This window comes from Colletotrichum acutatum (genome assembly GCF_030867785.1).
Source record: "Colletotrichum acutatum strain CBS 112980 chromosome Unknown BDZ83scaffold_10, whole genome shotgun sequence".
Classification (NCBI taxonomy): domain Eukaryota; kingdom Fungi; phylum Ascomycota; class Sordariomycetes; order Glomerellales; family Glomerellaceae; genus Colletotrichum; species Colletotrichum acutatum.
In genome coordinates this window covers 467525-487236 of record NW_026849004.1, presented here as the reverse complement: position 1 = coordinate 487236, position 19712 = coordinate 467525, and the positions used below count along the sequence as shown (strand labels likewise).

General features: G+C 50.3%; 8 protein-coding genes across 8 annotated transcripts; 5 read left to right on the top strand and 3 right to left on the bottom strand.

The window, feature by feature from the left end:
- Positions 1-11: 11 nt before the first annotated feature.
- On the bottom strand, positions 12-924 carry BDZ83DRAFT_647674 (uncharacterized protein; the record flags this gene model as incomplete). Its single annotated transcript, XM_060510110.1, has 3 exons — positions 12-59; positions 401-792; positions 855-924. 3 exons carry the CDS (start codon positions 922-924, stop codon positions 12-14), a joined length of 510 nt encoding a protein of 169 aa, XP_060369799.1.
- A 993-nt stretch (positions 925-1917) lies between these two features.
- On the top strand, positions 1918-6201 carry BDZ83DRAFT_538424 (uncharacterized protein; the record flags this gene model as incomplete). Its single annotated transcript, XM_060503377.1, has 2 exons — positions 1918-2909; positions 2994-6201. Coding segments are annotated over 2 exons (4200 nt in total), but the record flags the coding sequence as incomplete, so codon positions are not given.
- Positions 6202-8425: 2224 nt separating this feature from the next.
- BDZ83DRAFT_604839 (uncharacterized protein) lies at positions 8426-9205 on the top strand. The gene is made up of 3 exons (XM_060507299.1): positions 8426-8807; positions 8875-8986; positions 9040-9205. Exons 1-2 carry the CDS (start codon positions 8702-8704, stop codon positions 8970-8972), a joined length of 204 nt encoding a protein of 67 aa, XP_060369797.1. The 5' UTR covers positions 8426-8701; the 3' UTR covers positions 8973-8986; positions 9040-9205.
- A 1186-nt stretch (positions 9206-10391) lies between these two features.
- On the top strand, positions 10392-12517 carry BDZ83DRAFT_647672 (WSC domain-containing protein; the record flags this gene model as incomplete). The annotated part of the gene is made up of 4 exons (XM_060510109.1): positions 10392-10658; positions 10714-11896; positions 11953-12085; positions 12160-12517. The coding sequence occupies 4 exons, from the start codon at positions 10392-10394 to the stop codon at positions 12515-12517; spliced, it is 1941 nt and encodes a 646-aa protein (XP_060369796.1).
- Positions 12518-12752: 235 nt separating this feature from the next.
- Positions 12753-13676, bottom strand: BDZ83DRAFT_748124 (Alpha/Beta hydrolase protein; the record flags this gene model as incomplete). Its single annotated transcript, XM_060513566.1, has 1 exon — positions 12753-13676. One exon carries the CDS (start codon positions 13674-13676, stop codon positions 12753-12755), a length of 924 nt encoding a protein of 307 aa, XP_060369795.1.
- A 285-nt stretch (positions 13677-13961) lies between these two features.
- On the top strand, positions 13962-15346 carry BDZ83DRAFT_662463 (uncharacterized protein). The gene is made up of 3 exons (XM_060511072.1): positions 13962-14447; positions 14509-14902; positions 14966-15346. The coding sequence occupies exons 1-3, from the start codon at positions 14105-14107 to the stop codon at positions 15207-15209; spliced, it is 981 nt and encodes a 326-aa protein (XP_060369794.1). The 5' UTR covers positions 13962-14104; the 3' UTR covers positions 15210-15346.
- BDZ83DRAFT_604834 (maltose permease MAL31) lies at positions 15347-17590 on the bottom strand. Its single transcript, XM_060507298.1, has 4 exons — positions 16937-17590; positions 16482-16877; positions 16163-16422; positions 15347-16075 (listed from the first exon to the last, which is right to left on the bottom strand). The coding sequence occupies exons 1-4, from the start codon at positions 17269-17271 to the stop codon at positions 15459-15461; spliced, it is 1608 nt and encodes a 535-aa protein (XP_060369793.1). The 5' UTR covers positions 17272-17590; the 3' UTR covers positions 15347-15458.
- Positions 17591-18080: 490 nt separating this feature from the next.
- Positions 18081-19596, top strand: BDZ83DRAFT_567813 (uncharacterized protein; the record flags this gene model as incomplete). The annotated part of the gene is made up of 2 exons (XM_060503992.1): positions 18081-18404; positions 18463-19596. The coding sequence occupies 2 exons, from the start codon at positions 18081-18083 to the stop codon at positions 19594-19596; spliced, it is 1458 nt and encodes a 485-aa protein (XP_060369792.1).
- Between the last annotated feature and the right edge of the window lie 116 nt (positions 19597-19712).

The window sequence follows — 19712 nt, the reverse complement described above, 5'->3', positions numbered from 1 at the left end:
TTGCTTTCCTATTAGGGTTTTTGGTTTTTCAATTGGCTGTAGACCCAATACAATCGTAACTAGAAACCAACCAGTTATATATGTATATTGATATACGAAGATCACTTCTTGTATCGAAACTATTACGACACTATTCAAGAGGGTATTCGTAACAGTTCGATGCCTGTTCAAGTCTGGGCATGCTCTAAGTCGTTCTTATGCCTTTGGACGACCATGTTCCAGGGCAGTTGTTCCGAATAGAGCCTTTTCCCTCGATATACGCAGAGCGTTCCAAAGCATTCAAAGCTCCTGAGACGACAGCGTCGACCCAGATACGCCAGGGAAGAAGATTACCTGGCCTCGTTAGTCTCAAAGAACACCAGGCAGAGGCTTGCGACCGTTGAGATCGGAGAGCACTTACATAGATGGTACCAGTGCCACTCCAGGTGACTTCGGTCTGGCCACATGGTGCAGAGCTACCGCAGAACTGCGTCTTGCCACTAGCTGATGAGAGCGACATGTCGTGACCGGACCAGCGGCTGAGCATTGAGCCAGAGTACCCGGTGTTCGGGGACGTATATGAGAGCGCCCAATAGCTCTTGTCCGTTGCGCAAGTGTCGCCTCCGCTGGATGACGACTTTTGCTCAACGTAGCCAACACTCACACAAGTGACTGGAGCGCTAGTAATGGTCATCGAGACATCATTGCCCTGGTTGTTCATGCAGTGGGTTTGAGCATTCTCAACGGAGAAGTTCATTTGGATTGGGGTTGTCGGCTTTGTAGCAAAGTAAACGCAAGCGTAGACAGTGGCACCTATAAGTGATTGCACATTAGACTAGTCTATTAATCTCTTGTATAAGCTCGTGGCATCTTACCTGCGCCCGCAGTGGTCTGTCCGATGAGGGTGAAGCCCGCAAGGGCACTAGCCAAAAGAGTCGCCTTCATTCTGAGGTAAGATAGCTGTCGATATTGAATATTAACGGATAGATTGGACTTGACTTTAAGAACCAGAATATTTCGTTCGCAGTCAAAGATGTTGAGATCGCGGGCAGAGCGGCGACTAAAGTATTCAAGGCATAATCAGAAGCCTTGTTAGCACCCGTATGATGACTCGGCGTTCATGTCCACTACCCTCGGCCAAACTATGATCTTGAGTTACTATTCTGATCAGTTCATTGGACTGATTTACGAGGGTTGAACAGAATATTTGTCGACAGCCAAGGCCGCGTATGTGAGAAGTCGAAAACAGTTCTAGCCGCAGTTTCTTGATGTGGAAGAAAACCGCATGCGCTTAGTGTAAGCATTCAGCTCATATTTTCTAGGTGATGTCTCACACAAAGCTTAGTCGTCCCGCGACTGAAGATTGCCACATGGTACGATGTCTTAGACTCTGCTGTTCAGGCTGTCAATCCCCATAAAAACCGACTTCAGCTGAGGTTCCAGACCCTGTGCTCTCGTCAGGTTCTCAAGGTTTAATTTCACAACAACACTCGAGCATGCTCGCGGCCGTGTCTGTTAGCGATTCAAAACATCAAACGACAGACTAGTTCGTACATAATTCTTCCCATGTGGTTCTGGGCTTATGCGTGTTACTCACTTAGAAGGGGACGATAAATGTTTGCGGCAAAGGGCAAGACCTGTCCAATCAACATTATCTTGACTTCACAGAAGAAAAAGGCTCTCTGAATGTGCCTCTGAAAACCCTCGATCTAGTCGTTGAAGCTCCTGTAGCTCAAAATTAGCTACAATGTCTCCTGTTGACCGAGGAACCCATAACTCCGCTAAGATTTTGAGATATATTTACGTCTAGTTGCTCCTACAATTGGACAAAAAACACAGAATGCACCGTCCCCTCAGACTTCCTTGAACTTTTCAGAACCCCGAGCATCAAGCAGGCTTCTTACCCAAAACCTAACAATCATGTCGGGCTCCGGAGCGGGCCAGTATCAAGGGTCGCAAGCATTTTCTCACGTCGTCCCCGGCGAGGCCGAGTCAATCAACCCCAACACTGGATCTTTAAACTTCAAGAAAATCCTGCTGAACTTGCGCGGAAAGAGAGAAAGCATCGATTTATCACTGGGCCTGAGCTACAGTTTCGGCTCCTTTGGCGTATTCGGACTACCCGTTGGATGGACGTTTAATATTCCCTACGTTATCCCTGGTGGAAGCGTCACTATACAAGAACGAACATACGCAATCGATCTCGATTGGTCTGATTCCACCGGGTACAAGTCGGGGTTGAGATACATCAACAACCACGGCATCTCCTTCACCCCAGTTATCCCGCCCCAGCCGCTACCCTCCGGAAGCCCAGGCGAGTACAGCTACAAGCTTCAGAATGGAGATGGGTCAGTCGACTATTTCGATGCCATTGGCAGGCCCCTCGCACATGACGACCTTTTTGGAAACAGTATTCTGTACAATTATGTGGCAGCACCTACAAGTGACATCCGGACGGCGATGTTGGACTCCATTGAAGACTCGTGGGGACAACGCATCACATTCGGCTACCAGCAAGGTTCTCAGATAACCCTTACGGCCCCTGATGGCGGTAGCATCAGTATAGGTTTCGATCAGACTGGAGTTCGCACCATTACCGACCCTGCTGGACTGGAGACTCAGTTAAGCTACGTCAACTTTGACCAAAGCAATACCCCATTGTTGATCAAGATTCAAGGCTCAAGCGGAATTGTCTCTCAGTTCAACTATATCGACATCCAGTACCTGGATCTGAACGGAAACCCCGCCAACCTACCGGCAGTCCAGGATTTCTATCACAGTGATCTATCTGGAAACATACTCCAGCACAAGAACTACAGCTACGGTACGCAGTCTGGAGGCCAGACTTTTACCGGGGTTAGCATTGGCTGTCGTTTTGGTTCTTCCCAGGATGGTTTGATGGATGGTGCTGGCCAAGGCGTCAACTATCAGTAAGTTCAACACTTCCATCGGCTTATAATTGGTTTCCATTACAATCACGTACTACACATGGTACTTACGCTGCAGCGCAATAGATACGATGTAATTGACTCAACGATGGATGAGAACGGAAAGGAGGTGTCCAGAACATCCACTTGGTTCAACTATCTCCACTTGCCAGTCTCTGCCGAACAGCTTACAAAGACCGACACTGCGGATTTTCTCGGTGGCTATCGAATGGACTTCCAGTATGACATATCCAGCGATCAGCATGCCCGATCAACAAACTTCTCGAGGCCAACCGTGGCAAGCAAGTCTCATTCCGTGGGCTCTGGTAGTTCAACAAGTTACGAACCAATGAGCCAAGTGCAAAGCATTTACAACGAGTTCGGCAACACCCTTTCAGTCGAGGAAGACATTCATCAGCCGGGAGTCGGTTTTGTGCCTCTGAAAAAGACCACATCTATATTCATCACCACACCAGACAATATCCAACTGCCGCTTCAACACGTCGTAGTAGACCTAGTCGCCGGGTCCGAGAACCATACAACCAATACTCTCACTTCAGACCAGAAGAGTATCGGCTCCTCACTCGTGAGTTTCGTGGACCCGGCCGACCCGAACCGCCAAATTCAACCCCAGAAGATCATGAACTTCGAATACGATACGAGCGGCAACATTGTGTCCAACACCATCGGCTGGGCACCGGGAGCATCGGTTCCCCAGGGTTCTGTTTCACAGGCTACTACAAAAACTTCATACAATTATCAAGGAGGCATCTTGTCGGTGACCACAACTGATCCTCTCAACGGCACCAAGATCATAAAATATGACATGCGAGTCAGCACAGGTCCACTTGTTCATATCCAACAGCCCCTCGGGCAGTCGGAGACGTACGAGTACGACATTCTCGGGCGGTTGTTAGCCCACACGAACCAGCTTGGCGACAGAACGGAATATGAGTACGCCGTGGGCACTACGAACAGTGTCAAGTCAACAGACCAGCTTGGGTATGCGACTCTCATAACATATGATCCATTAGGTCGCGAGATCAAAGTCATGGACAACGGAGATCCGACGCAGGCGGGATCACAGCTTGCCCGCGTCATAAGCCAGACAAAGTATAACACGCAATCGCTCGTTGTGTCGAAGATAAATATTCTCGGCCTGGTAACAACGTACGAGTATGATTCTCTCAGTCGCCCTGTCGGCACGACCGATCCGCTCGGAAACGTCATGTCATATGAGTACAACGACGAGAACCTCACAGTCACTGAGAAACAAAACGGTGAGAAGCGTGCAGTATCACAAATGGACGGCATCTCGCGGATCATCAGCCGCTCGAAATTTCCCGACCCTGAAGATGTTTCGACCAAGTGGAGCCTTACCGAACAATACACCTTTGATGGAAATAACAGAAAGATCAAGCAAGCCACATCATCTACACCACTGGAGGGGTCCGGTTCAGCAACAGTTTTGAAGTCAGTGGTTGCCCAATATGGTATGGGCCCTGAAGTTATCTCACAGACTGAGACCGCTTCAAGCGACGCGGGCGGCCAAGACAATGTGAAGCGGACTTACACTCTGGACCTGTTCGGGAACGTCTACACTTGGGAGAAAGTGACTACGTACGGGGATGGGAGAGCTTTCACCACCAACGGGCCAGTCAACTACTACGACGCTTGTAGCCGCTTCGTCCGGCTTCAGAACCAATTGGGACAATCTGAAGTTTATCAGTACAACCAAAACGGTTGGTTGGCGAGCAAATCACGATTTGACGGGACGCAGACCAATTTCGAGTATGACAATGCAGGCCAAATGACTAAGGCCACGACACTGACAGAGATTACGGAAGTTGCCTACGTTTGTCTAGGCAGGAAGTCTTCGATCATGCAAGACGGCAAGGTCATGAAATATGGGTACTCACTGGATGGGACACTCACGGCGACAGTGTACGAAGACGGTCTCAAGCAAGTCTGCAGTCTCGATAACGCTAGCCGGGTCGTGACCGAGACGGATGTTGGTGGTGTTGTTCGAAAAACATCCTTCACTCAGTTAGGACAAGTTGCGAGTCGAAGCTGCCAGTCAGACACGCTTCAGTACGTATATGGCACAGCGAATCACACCATCGGCCAGCTCATCGGGACGCAATTGGCGGGTTCTAACACGTATTTCCGCCGTTTCACTTACGACGGGTTTGGGAACATTGCAGAGGATGTCTACATTTCCGTCGCGGACTCACGTACGCTCATGACGACAACCTACCAGCGCGATCCGCGGCAGCGAATCCAATCTTGGGAGTCCGCATCCGACTCGAACCCCAGCCTCAACGAAAAGCACGAATACCAATATGACGGCGTCGGGCAATTGCTGCAAGATGCCAGCGGGACGAGTCAGACGACCTACACGTATGACGGGAACTTCAACGTGGCATCCGTCACCTCCCCAGCCGGCGAGACCACATCCGTGATCGCAACAATGACTAGAACGATGACTTACAACGTCTTGGACCAGAGAACTGATTCGGGATTCAAATATGACACCAACGGCCGTATGCTGGCCGACGATCAGGGTCGCACATTCTCATGGAACAACACCGACAAGCTCCTCTCAGTCCAAGTATCGGCCGGCGTTGCAGATAATGGCTTTAATTACCATCCCGACGGTCTGCTCGCGCAGCGTCAACTCAAAGACTCGACTTCTACGTTCTACTACAACAAAGCGACCGTCAATGTGGTGGACGTGAGCGATTCAGCAGGACAGAACGAGAAGACCTCCCTTTTTTCTGGAGTCGACCGTTTCATCGCTGGATATTCCGCATCCGCGGCCCCAACATACTTCTTCGACCAGCAAGGGTCTGTATCTCTGATCGAAGAAGGCAGTCAGCAGACAACCATGGCCTACCAAGCGTATGGAGCGAAGACGTCGTCCTCGCCCCTGAGCCCTTCGGCCAGCTTTGGTTTCCGTTCCGAGTACGTTGACCAGGCCTCGGGTTTAGTCTATTTGCGTTCCCGGTACTACAACCCAACTCAGATGGCTTTCATATCGATGGACTCTGCCTTGGTCGAGAACCGCTACGCTTATTGCGTTGGTGACCCGGTCAACATGGTGGACCCCTCTGGGCATGTCCCCGTATGGGGAGCGGTGCTGGGACTCATGGCAGCACTTGCAGCCGCAGGAGTCGGGATCATCGTCGCAGCACCCCTCATGAGCGCCACCTTGACAGGTCTCCTCGCTTCGTCCGTCGGGGCAGCCGCCGGTAATGCGTTAGTCACGGCGGCGTTCGTGCCCAATGCTACCGGGACGGATATCCTAAGATCCGCCGGCATCGGCGCGCTCGCTGGCTTCCTCGGCGCCGGAGCTGGCACCCTAGTCGAAGGGGCTGGGATGGCCGCGGGGTACGCCTGGGCCATCGGCGGCGCGGTTGAGACAACGTCGTACAGCGCGGTGTGGCACTGGGCGACCCCAAATGCCGGGCCCTATACCCTGGCCGGGTTCGCTATCGATGTTGCAAGTGGTTTCGCGCTGGGGTTTGCCTTCTCATCTACAACAAACATGATGATAGGAGCCTTTACGCGAAACGAAGTTCAGGCCGGTTTCATTCCCCTTACGAAGGCCCTGCGCGGTGAGGGCGCCAGGAGTCTTTCAAGTCTCGGCACCGCACCGTCGACTCCGCGAGTATCCATAAGCTTCGGAACTCCGCCAGCGCCAGGAAAAGTAAGCATGGCGATGTATTACTGGTTTGCGGCTCTAGGGACAATGACTGCTTACTGCCGTCCAAACACGAGTCAATTCCGGCGGCCAAATGAAGATGATCAAGACCACAACTACAGAAACATGAACATCCCATTACAGCACATGGGTCGTCAAGCGCAGTAGCATAAACGGATCGTTGGCGGAGTGGACATGGTCGTTCTAAACAGCCTGAGACTGACCATTCGATGGCTTTTCTATGCGTACCTTATTTCTTTTTGTTCAATGGAATTTCAGGACAAATTATGATCTGTGTTTGTATTTAGCATCTCTTGTGTTTGTGCTGGTCACGTGGCTCATGCCTTGTCGACAGTCTGTCTCTTTCTGAGAATAACAAAATTGTGCTTAAGTGCAGCACAGATATCTACTCATGATGTTACACATGTGTTGCCCAAAGATCGTGGCCTATCAATTGCTAGAAAATAGATTGATCGACTACAGAAACAATGAACATAGGCCACAAATTCCAGCTAGTATCTGTCCCTCGTAGAGGTCGAGTTTGCCACACAATGAGGACGACATGGCTCTGGGTATTGTCCTCTTGTCCTCGAGAAACGAGTTCCATCTCGACTGAGATCAGGGGCAATACAATAGATACCAGCCTTTGTAAGCACTTGATTTAGTCAGGAGCTTTGTAAAGGCGATCACAGCTGAGAATATGAGACTGTCTACAATGGTCTAAACAATACGTGTGGTTGGTTGCATATTTGAGATAATACTTAGCTCAGATACGCATAACTGAAGTCATGATCACCATTGCGACAGTCACTGACGGCTTACAGGCACGTAGAAAAGCTTTTCGAGTCCAGGAAGAGAACAAGGGCGACCTAACACCACAGAACTAGACCTACATCGATCTTTTCGCCGGCGTTGCTTGTGAAACGGGCCGTCTAGCCAACGCAGGACCACTCGTCCTAGAAGACGGGGACCCCGAGCTTCAAATGACCAGTTGACCAGGATTGAGACCTTGGCAGTCAAGTATCAATTCCAGCTCGCTGGGTTGACACACCGCCTATCATTGATTGCCGTCCAGACCAGCAAGTCATAATCGATCACAAGTTCAAAGATCTTCCCGAAACATCAAGCGATCCATGGGATCTCATCCGACGGTACCGCAAGGATTACCGTAACGCATCATATAGCTTGTAACGTGTTCTCGAAGCACCGGGAGAATCTTCCCCAGGTCTGGGGTTGAGACGAAGATGAGACGAGAGATCGTCACTTAGTTATACACGGGTAAAAGTACGCTCAATCTATCTTTGTCAACTTCCCTCTGTAAATTCCAGCGTGAAATGTTCGATAGGTAATCAGGACTGCAATAGGCTGCCATTAGCGAATGACGGCCGCAACAGATACCCACAGTTCATCCCTAGATCGTCTCATAATTCCTCGGCTTTCTAACCTCGAGTCAGGTCTGTGACTTACACACGCGTGGTCACACGGCGGGCAGTGACCGAAAACTACGAATAATGCGTAAGCAGGGACGTTTGCCGATCGCTGACAGTGGCACTCTACATCCGATATACTATGTTTATTAGTGAAGAGTAAGTAGTGAACTAGGATGGACGCAACTACAATATACGGCAACTTAACATGAGACAATGGGAACGCGGCAACTTCACAAAACTCGCAGGGTTTCAACCTGCCAACAGCGACTCTTACAACCCACACGCTCCACATGATTGAGTTTGTCGCGAGCATTGAGCATTTGACTGACACCTGGCTGGCTGGCCGAGATCCGGCTTCTGAGTAGTGCATCCCACCTGAAGCAATTGAGGTTATTGAGCCCACCCGCATGTGGTGGAGATACCGTAAATCCCCAAACGAAGAGCCATGGGCCAAGAAAACAGGACAATGACTCTCAAACACCAGAACAGATACTCCTATCAGTGCCCAGTCTACTAGGTATGAAAATGTGGAAGCGGGCGAAAATGATGTGTATATAATCCCATTGCAATGCCCTTATGCAAGGTACTAACATCTACACCACTCACCCTCTCTATCTTTCTCAACGCCTCAAGCCACAAGCTCAAGTCATTACACATTCAAAATGAAGTTCACTCTGGCTACTCTCCTTACCATCGTCGCCGGGGTTTCTGCCGCATCCGTCGATATCGGCCTTATTTCGAGGCAGGATAACTGCGCTTCCAAGGGCGGCAAGTCACTACTCCCATTAACGCGTTTCTGAGCACCAGGGAGCCAAAGCTAACTAGCAATCTATAGCCAACTGCGGTGACGTTGGCGATCGTGCATGCTGCAGTGGTACAACTTGCCAAACTACTCGGGCACCCGTTGGCGGCGTCGGAATGATCTGCACCTAGATGATTACACAAAGGTATGTGGCGAACATCGTTTTCTTGAGCGGAACCCATGCTGAAATTGATCCAGTTCTAGAGACACGGCCATGGCGCAACGGTCAACATACTGCCTCGAATACCTAAGGGGTCACTGTACCATATATTGTACTACAAGACATCATAAGTGTTGAGCGCTCTTGATGTTTCACTGTTGTCAGTGTAGATTGAGGCGGCCACGGGCCACCTCTATTCCAAGCAATATAATTTTACGTTTGTTCCAACAAGCTTAACTTGTTAGGCGAGGATCTAAACTTTGTGTGACCATAAGATAATATGACCTGCAGGTCTCCGTGCCCTCTTGATGTTTTTACGTTGCGGTCTTCTACCTGCTCCTGCTTGTGAAAACACCAGCCTCAGCAATGATACGACCGCGCCCAGAGACGGAAGGGAGCCTGAACTGTTATTCTAGCTCAAGCTTCGCCGAATTGACATTTGACAACTTCGCTACTTTAGTAAAGTCTAAAAAGCATCGGCTTGGTTTGACATCCCATGAATGAATTACAGTTCATCCCAACTAGGTACTTTAGGTAGTTCAGTAGGCGTCTTTATTTGGCCAAGCCACCCACACGCCTGGATGGGAGCCGGCGCGGGAATTCGCCAGGGGGTATTGAGACATCGTTGAGCGGCATCGTTCTGTGGATGGATATCGTTGTGTAACCCGACAAAGATCACCAGCTAGCGTGCGTTTCGAAACAAATCCTCCGGCTACCTAGAACAAGACGCGGGATCTCCTCAGTGGGAGGTGACTGGGCGTTTTTGGCTGCTTTCATACTAGTCCTAACTATCGCCGGACGCTAAGCACAGTTCTCACTGCCTCATGGGCTCTGTCAAGTTGTCAAGTTCCCATTGAGACCAAAGAGAAAGCTGCCGACTACATCTTTAGTAGTTTTCTAGGTCTTGGCAAAAAGCCGCAGACACGTGGGTTTACGCCCTGGCATTCAGGCCTTTTCCATCGTTCCTGTTTAGTAAGATATTGTGGCGGCGAGAAGCAAAGAAATACATCTTTATGTAGCTGCCGGAAAAAGCTAGCTTTACTATTAGATCAGGAATGAAGCTAGACGGCCACCTACTCCAACCTCTAAATACCAAGTCGAAACGTTCACCCGAAAGTCTTTCAACGCAACTTCGCCTCTAGCAACAAGGCTATTGTTCCTCCCGGCGCTAGATATGCATGCACGGCATGGTGGTCATATGAGCTGAGTTCATGGCTTCCTTGGCAGTGGAATATCTCGTATGTTACACAAAGAAATTCTGCAATTGCAGACCTCCAGGCGGACTTGACGATAAAGACGTCGTTATCAATATATACCAGCCCAGTGTTCTCGTCAATTATTCCGAATCAACCAGCTCATCATCCTTTCGTCTCATCTTCTATCCATAATCATGCAGCCACAAATCTCTATTCCAGTCTTGTTCCTGGCACTGACTGCTTGCGCTAATGCAGCTTCCATCGCAAGGCGAGATGTTAGAGCTTCTTCAACTCTGCAGACTGGGTGGTCCTACTCTGGCTGTTATACCGACAACAACAATGGAATCCGGCAATTGTCACGGGATGGATACAGAGATTATGCTGCAATGACTGAAGAGTCATGTATAGCATACTGCAGCAGCAAAGGCTACCCCATTGCGGGAGTCGAGTATTCTAGCGAGGTAAGTAATCGCCTTGTCCAACTCCATCGCATACATACTCACCCACCTTTTTCAGTGTTACTGCGATTACCAATTGGCCTCAATTTCGCAGAAGAAGCCCGAAGCCGACTGCAACATGTCATGCAGCGGCGACAGCTCAGAAGCCTGCGGCGGCAGCGACAGACTTTCGGTTTTCACAAACGGCGTTGCAGCTCCCGTAATCAACCCCGGTCCTCCCAGTTGGTCATCCCTCGGCTGCCAGAACGATCCTGGCCCAAGGCTTCTTTCCTATCGGACTGGCGTCGCAGCCGGAGACTCCAAGATGTCCGTGTTGCAGTGCACCAACGCATGCCAGGCTGCCGGCTACTCACTCGCCGGCGTGGAGTACTCATCTGAGTGCTATTGCGACAACCAGCTCCGCAACACAGGCTCCTCGGGCTTCGACGGCTGCAACATGCTCTGCTCCGGAAACAGCTCCGAATACTGCGGCGGCCCCAATCGTATCAACGTCTACCAGGCATCCGCTAAGCCGAAGACTCCCAGCGTTTTGCCCTCGGGCTGGACCGACAAGGGATGTTTGAAGGACAATGTACTTGGCCGAGCTCTTACGGTCAATGTTGACGTCGTTGGTGGCACACAGAACATGTCTGTCGGCGGTTGTGTTTCGGCTTGCACTGCTGCTGGATACCCCATTGCCGGCGTCGAGTATTCGCAGGAATGCTGGTGTGATAGCCAGATCATAAACGGGGGTGTGGCGGCATCGGATGGTTGTGATATGCCTTGCAAGGGCAACACGGCAGAGTTCTGTGGCGGAAGCAACCGCCTCAACATCTATGCTTCGGGTTCTTTGACTTTGCCGGTTAGTTTGACGTCCTCTTCCACCTCTTCAACAACCTCGACAAGGACTGCTTCATCATCTGTCTCAACCACATCGAGCTCCTTTATAACTTCTAAGTCTACGACAAGCTCCACTGTATCATCTACTTCGTCCTCTACCTCGTCAACATCATCATCCACCTCGACTTCCTCCTCGAGCTCTCCAACAACTTCAAAGTCTTCGACAAGCTCCACGTCATCTTCAACTACTTCTTCCGCCCCATCTAGCGCTACGAGCACTACGACCAGCTCGTCCACGAAGACTTCCACGATCACCACCACGAGCTCTTCGAGTACTACTGCCGCCAATCCGTCATCTTTGAAGACATCATCATCCTCATCTACTTCAACTACTTCAGCTAATACATGCCGCGCAACCACCAGTGAGTGTTTTTGATCGACAATCCAATCTGCCGCAAATAATCTAACAAATGCATAGACAGCGGTTATGTCCAGAACGGCGGCTTCGATAGCGGCTTCAACAGCTGGGCCTTTGCGCTTTACCAACCCAGCGATCCTGTTACGCAAGCGGTCATTTCAGACAACCATCAGACTTCAGGTTGCTCAGCTCTGTAAGTCACGAAACTCTCTGTGCCAGCAGTATATACTATCATCAAGCGAGTGGCTAGCTAACACGATATCAAAGCGCTTTCTACCCGTCCGGAGCTTCAAACCGCCAGGCTTATATTTACCAATCCATTACCGGCCTGCCCATCCGAGCCACTAGGACCGTAACGTTCTATGCAGGCCGCCTTGACTCTGCGACAAAACAAGACAATGCGAAGGTCTACGTTGCCTGGGGCGATACCATCATGGGCCCGTCAACGGTTTGCGGCGGTTCTAGCTATCCGTGCTTGACGACTTACAGCAACGCGGGTGGTTACAGACAACACACCTTCACCTTTACTCCCACTGCAGCCAGTGGTACCCTTTCCATAGGTTTCACCTGGGATGCCGGATCGAACGCTGCTCCTGTCATTATCGACGGCATTATCGTGTCATGAGGACAGCGTTTAAACGCCGGTGTGTTTCCTTGGATGAGCGAATGTTTCCTCTGTTTTGATAGAACCAACATAGCGTAGAATTAGAAATCCGATAATTAATTGCCTCCAACTTCCATGTCCAGAATAATCATGGTCGATGGTATGGATTGTCTACTGCCTTTAACGCCAGAAGTATCAAAAATGCGACTCCTTCAATCGCGCTCAACCTAGCAGAGACATTAATATCGGAAATCGCTCACTTAGCCTTCAGTACACGTCTAAGAAACTCTTTCTGTCCAGCGATATTCTTCTCGAACGCGATTCCCCCCTTGTACAGATCAAAGTGGCCACCGTCGACCCTCAAGGCTTCCCCAAAAGGGGCACGTCTGACGCAGTCCTCCGCGGCACCTAAGGATGCTTCATGGTCCCATGTGGGGAGAACAACTAAGTATGGGCGAGTACTCTTGTGTATATGTAACAGCGGCCGATTTATCATGATGTTCAGAAGAGACCGCCCAGCGATCACATTAGGCCAGTCTCGTCCATCGCCAGGCGACAAGCGATTCCAACCATCGTAAGCCTCTTGTGAAGCCATGACAGCCGTGGTGGAGCCATCGCTAATGAGGTCGACGTACTTCGGCTCCTTGATTCGTAGAATATACGAACCGACGATATCAGCAGCAGCCGTCGTCGCCAGTCTCAAAGACTGGAGCAGCGGCATCTGCATCACACCAGCCAGCCCGTCAACGAGCGGACACTGCGCTATACCGGCCGCCAACTCGTGATCTTCAGCCATGAGAGCTGTGGTGTGCATGCCGCCAAAGCTGCTTCCCCACGCAACGATCCGTAACGAGTCGACCCACGTGTTTTGATCCGGCTCCCGAACCCATTTGATTACATCGCGGAAGTCTTGCAACTCGTTTCCGACATCGAGAACGTTCCGCGGGAAGCCTTCGCTCTCGCCGAAGCCTAGGTAGTCAAATGTAACGGCAGTGTAGCCCTCGGCAGTGAAGTGGCTCGCGAAAGGGGCGAGGCCGGCGGCCTTGATGGCGCCGATGCCGTGGCCCATCACGATGACGGGTGCGGGGTGTTTCATTCCATCGGGCTTGTATATGGAAATGGCAATCTTTTGGCCATTCCGGCTAGACTTGATGAACCGATCTTCGATGGTGTAGCCCATGCTGATATTGTCTGAAGCTTCGTAAAAGTAGAGAAGTCTCAGTTTCTCAGAAAGAGTCTTACACGAACTCGCGCTCGATTTTGATCAACGCGAGACTCATCCGGGTATGTCATGGTTTCTTGCTCAGCGAACCACAGGATCGAATGGCACCTCGATTTCTAGGCATGCAAAAGTGTCGCACGACCATTTGCACGGACTCTATTGAGCCTCGGCTTGTTATGCGGAGGTGTTAGATGGTGAGGGAGCTGTCCTGAACCTAAGTGGACATTGCAATTGCGGGGAAGTATCAGACGGAAAACGGTTATTGCCCGCCGGCTTTGCTGTCCATCCGTCGATCCGAAGAATATAGGGCAGAGGATGTTCGGCGAATAGCATCATGCGTCCGGCCTTAACCCCTCCAACTACGCCTTTGAACAGCTTCAGTTACAATGTCTTCCCCGACTGTTCAGTCCTCGACAGTGTTATCTGAGAAGCTGATCGAGCTGTTTCGGAAGTTCAAAACGCCAGGCATTCTAAAGTTAGTCTTCCGGCGTGGGTGGCCGAGATTTGTTCTGGCCTTGCTGCTTGGTATAGCAACCCTTCGAAAAACCAACAGTCTCCTGAGCCAAGCGACACTTAACAACTTCACTCAAGACAAGTATGACTGGCGAAGGGAGCAGGTGGTAGTTACCGGTGGATCCGGAGGCCTTGGGGACAAGTTGGTGCGCAAGCTGGCCAAGAATTGCATCAAAGTAATAAGTCTCGATGTTGTTCCGCCGAGAACTCATCTGCGTAAGTCTAGTCTACATCCTCGGACTATCTCTCATGACGAATTTCGCTAAACTACAATTAGCGTCGAACGCGTACTTCTACGAAGTAGACATCACATCAAGCAAGTCTATCAGAAAGGTCGCAAGCCAAATTCGTGAAGATCACGGTGACCCTACGGTATTGGTAAACAACGCAGGCGTCATGAAGATAGCCTCGATTCTAGACGAGACCGAGGAACAAATTCGTCATGTTTTTGACGTCAACATCATTGCCAGCTTCCTCCTGATCAAAGAATTCTTACCGTCGATGATCCACAACAACCATGGTCATGTCGTCACAGTCGCAAGTATGGCGAGCTTTGTGACGGGCGTACACAACGTGGACTACTCATGTTCCAAGATGGGCGCCCTGGGACTTCATGAAGGATTGGCTCAGGAGATCAGACATCGGTATAAGGCACCGAGAGTGCGCACAAGGCGAGTATTCAAAAGAAGAGCAAGCCAGTATGCTGCAGAAGACTAACTTGAGTACGTAAAAAGTATTATCCATCCGACCTACATAAAGACAGCCTTGATCGAAAAGGTGCACAGCTCGGGCCCCTTCAAATCAAAGATACTTGAACCCGAGCCTGTTGTGGATGCTATCTTCAAGCAGATTGTCTCTGGCCGTAGTGGCCATGTTTACCTGCCAGGAGAGTACGTCAGAGCGACGGCAATACGCGCTTGGCCTTATTGGCTCCAGGAAACTCTCAGAAATGCGCAGAAGGACACGCTATTATATTAGCCCCGAGGGAGAGAACTTCAGCTTGTTTACAGTCTTTGACGGTTGAGCAAGTGAGAACAAAGCCGAAAACAAATTGTATTTGCGAAGTGTCTCTCGACTCATCAGCTTGCTAGTGTTGCGTCTGAGAAACAAAAAATTACTCGAATTAATTTACAGCTTTTTAACTAATACTTCTTCAGAAGTAGCATCAACTCAGTTGTCGAAATGGTTTCCAGCTCTGACTACCGTGAGGTATCATGTTTCTTGACATCAATGGTTTTCATCTTGTGCAGCAGTCTCATTGCGCAACTGCACAGTCGTCTTGTACGACTTGAACTTCCTCGCCGGAACGCCCTTTGCAAACATCTCGTCAAGCTCTTCGTAGGAGCGACCGCCAGTCTCAGGCTGGAAGAGCCAAAGATATGCCAGGGAAAAGAGACATAAGCCACCGAAGATGAAAGCAATTTTGGCGCCAAGGTTGGCCTTGTCCGGGTTGAACATATACGGGATGACGAACTGCCACATAACATTGATGGAGTTTTGCGATGCATATCCGATGGCGACGGTCTTGGCTCTCAGACGAGAAGTCGACACTTCGGCAAGCAGAGAAAAGGCGGTTGATCCGATGGAGACGTTGTACCACCAGCTGTAGATGAGGATGAACGCGACGGTCCCTTTGATCATGGGCTGGCTGGTGCCCGTTCCCAATCCGCCTGTGATCAAGAGAAAGACTGTGAGAATGGCCAAACCGTAGAACGTGAGATTTCTTCGGCCGACTTTGTCAATTACAGCGGCGGCCATCAAGTTGCCGACAATGGATAGAACGGGTTGGGCAATCTGAAGTTGGTAACTCATTGAAGTGGAGTAACCGGCGAGCTGGAGATAGTCTAGGAAGTCAACTGTTAGTAACGTTGGTTTCATGACGAATTCTGTCTTGAATGAAGAGTCATCTGGCAGGAAGGAGGAGCACTGACAAGTGAAGTAGCTGGCCACAAAGGCGATTCCGCTGAAACTCTGGATGCACAGAGGCATAATGCTGATGATGGTTCTCCTCAAGTTTGACTTCTTAAAGCATTCCAGGTAGGTGACGCCGTCTGTTTCGGCTTTCGCTTCATCCAATGTACGCTCAATAAGAGCGAGTTTCGCTCTGCCCTCATTACCAGAGTGTCCAAGTCTTCCAAGACTCTTGAGCGCTTCGTCCTTCTTCCCCTTGGATACTAGCCACCATGGAGACCTAAGGCAGGTTAGTAAATTCTAGAGACGTATGGTCTGCGCAAAGGTTTGGGAACGTACTCAGGCATGAACGGCCAAAGAATTGCTGAAACTCCAGCAAAGCCGAATTGGCAGCAGAAAACGGTACGGTAGGCCCAGCGAGACTCGACGGTGCCAGTGTAGTTGATGACAATGAAAGCAACGAGAGGCCCAATTCCGTAGGCAACACCGACTCCGCAAGTGAAGATACCGCGGAGAGCTAGCGGCGTAATTTCTCCAATATAGCTTACCATGATGGTGCCAACAGCACCAACCATGAAACCATTGAGAAGCTTTCCGGCAAAGAAGACCGGATTTGTCGTTGCGATGAACTCAATAGCAACAGCAACAAAGGAGATGATGAGAGCCAGGGCCAGGACTTTCTTTCGGCCAATATAATCGGCGAGCTCGGCGGAGGCGATCGAAGAAATCACGGCACTGGAGGATGAAATTAGTATAACTTGCATAACATCATAATCGTAAAGTGCCATACGTACGTGGCAATAGGTGCACCGCTAAAGGCAGACTGCCAGATAGCTGGAAGGACATAGTCTCCGTTGAACTCGTAACCAAAGTCCTTGCGAAATTCGGGAATTCCCACGACCGCACCTGCGGCCTGAACGTCGAAGCTGAGTAGGATGATAGTCCAGCAGGCGTAAACACACCAAGCACATGCCCATGGGTAACGGGCGAATGACTTCCAGATGCCCATCTCATGGTCTTCAAAGTCGGCAGCAAGTGCCAGTTGAGAGTCGGCACTGACTTCGAGGTGCTTGGCATCATGTTGGGAGTCAACCTTCTCGGCTGGATAGCCGTCGTCGTAATTCGCCATGACGCAGTATTATTGTCTCATAGATGGTGACTTAGAGAGCGAAAAGAGAGTGTTGATTCAAACCGTGTTCAGAGGCCGGTGCTGGTGTGGGTTACAGCAAACAAAGGTGAGGGTTGTCGGTGACTTTTAATACATGATTCGAAATCATCAAGCAACCGCACGAACAGACTTTACCCCAGGATCATGACGAACACAGTTTTCCTGGGGTTTGGGGGCGCTTGTGGAGAAGGGGCCCAACAGCGCGGTTCCTGAAAACCGTTCGACCGACATTTACCATGACAATGTCCCCGTGGGGATCGAATTATGCGGAGGTGGTACTGGGCAAGGTTTATCCAAGAAAACCACATTGCTTGACTTGGGGTTTTAAGGCTCTGGGTTCCTCTTTGGTGCTAGGTCGTCACCCGTGAGGGGTTCGCCGGTGGTTCGCATTGCCTATTCTGGATGGTCCAAACTGGTTTGAATCAGGTGTCAGTTAGCTTCCCCGTAATTCTTCACACGAATCCTTGGCTCTTCCCCTCGGCAAATACCTCACGCGAGCCTCCAGCTACCTATTTAGAGGAAGTTGAGCGGTTGAATAGAGCGCGTTTTTCCAGCTGACATCAGGCTTTAGAGTTTGGGTTAATAATACCTTGGCTGGCTTCGGTAATATTATCCGTTCGCAACCTGTTGAGAACGACCTTAAGAGACGACAACATCCAAACATCAGGCTGCGATCGTCTGACCAGGTCAGAAGCCGAGTTCCGAGTTCAACATCAAGTATTACTTCTGGCCCAAGTCCGACTACAGCCGAGCGCCTTTATCCATCTTTCATGGCACCATCAACGACTCGAGGTGCAATAGCCCTCAATGCATTTCCGTCAAAACCGCGTGTCTTCATTCTGACCGATATTACCAACGAACCTGATGATGCAGAGTCCTTCTGCAGATATCTCACATATTCCAATCAATTTCGCACAGAAGGGGTAGTTGCCGTCACTTCAACATGGCTCAAGAACAAGGTTGCACCGCAAAATCTCCATGAGATTGTCAACGCATACGAGAAAGTGGTTGATAACCTCAACGCCCATGCTCCTGCAGATTCCCCGTACCCATCGGCGCAGAGCGTGAGAGACCTGATAAAGTCTGGTCCTCCAGTAAGTAGTATTCACCTACGAAATTCGCAACCAATTTTCTGATAAAGCGATTCCCCAGGTTTATGGTATGGAAGCAGTCGGTGACGATATACCGCTCAGCGAAGGCGGTGAACTTCTCCTCGAGCGATTGACGGCGCCCGAAGAATATCCTCTCTGGGTTCTCGTCTGGGGTGGCGTGAACGTGCTTGCTCAAGTCCTCAACAAGATTCGCAACCGACCAGACGCAGCCAAACTGCGACAGAAGCTGCGTGTCTACACGATTTCTGACCAAGACGATTGCGGAGGCTGGATCCGCCAACAGTACCCCGAAATCTTCTACATTTGCTCCATCCACGGCTGGAACCAATACCAAGCTGCCGCTTGGACTGGTATTTCGGCTCCTTGCGCTGGCGACGTGGGTGGTCCCGACGACTCGAAGGTGACTCACGAATGGGTCAAACAAAACGTTCAAATTGGTCCTTTGGGCGCCGCGTACCCAGATTTCGAGTTTATTATCGAAGGAGACACGCCCACGTTTCTTTATCTTATTCAAAACGGTTTGGGTGTTCCCGAAGAGCCTCTGTATGGATCTTGGGGTGGCCGCTATATCCCAGTGAACGTGAGCTCAAAAGGGCTTTCTTCTAGGGGTCATTTTGCAGACGCAATCGACACTGTGACAGGTGTGGATGGCAAGCCGCACAGGTCCAACCAAGCGACCATCTGGAGGTGGAGAAATGCTTTCCAGGACGATTTTGCCGCACGCATGCAGTGGACTTTGACGTCCGATTTCAGCAAGGTCAACCATCATCCCGTCGCGATAGTCAATGGCGATTCTAACTTGACGCCCATTCATATCGAAGCTGATGCCGGAGGCGTGGTTACCTTCGATGCGTCGGAAAGTTACGACCCTGACGGTGATCAACTCAGCTTTAAGTGGTATCAGTACCGCGAGCCAAGCTCATTGCAGACGTATCACGGACTGGAGGTGTCTGACATTGAGATCAAGGCTCTCAACGACGGGGGAAGTAAGGTGGAGGTTAAGATTGCGCCGGCAGAGAAGTCTTGCATTGTGGTCAGGGAAAAGATCCCTCTGGAGCGAGGCCTGCCGCTGCACTTGATACTTGAAGTCAAGGACAGCGGCTCACCTGCTTTGACGAGTTACCGCAGGGTGATAATACAGCCTATTGATAGAGACTTCGCCAGTAGAAAGTAGACAATTGAGATCTGCAGTCTAACAAATCGCAGAATTATCAAATGAATTTTTTTGGATAATAAGTGGCTTTGCAGTCTTCAAGTGTGTCCTAATGCATCAGCCATAGACGCTCTTCG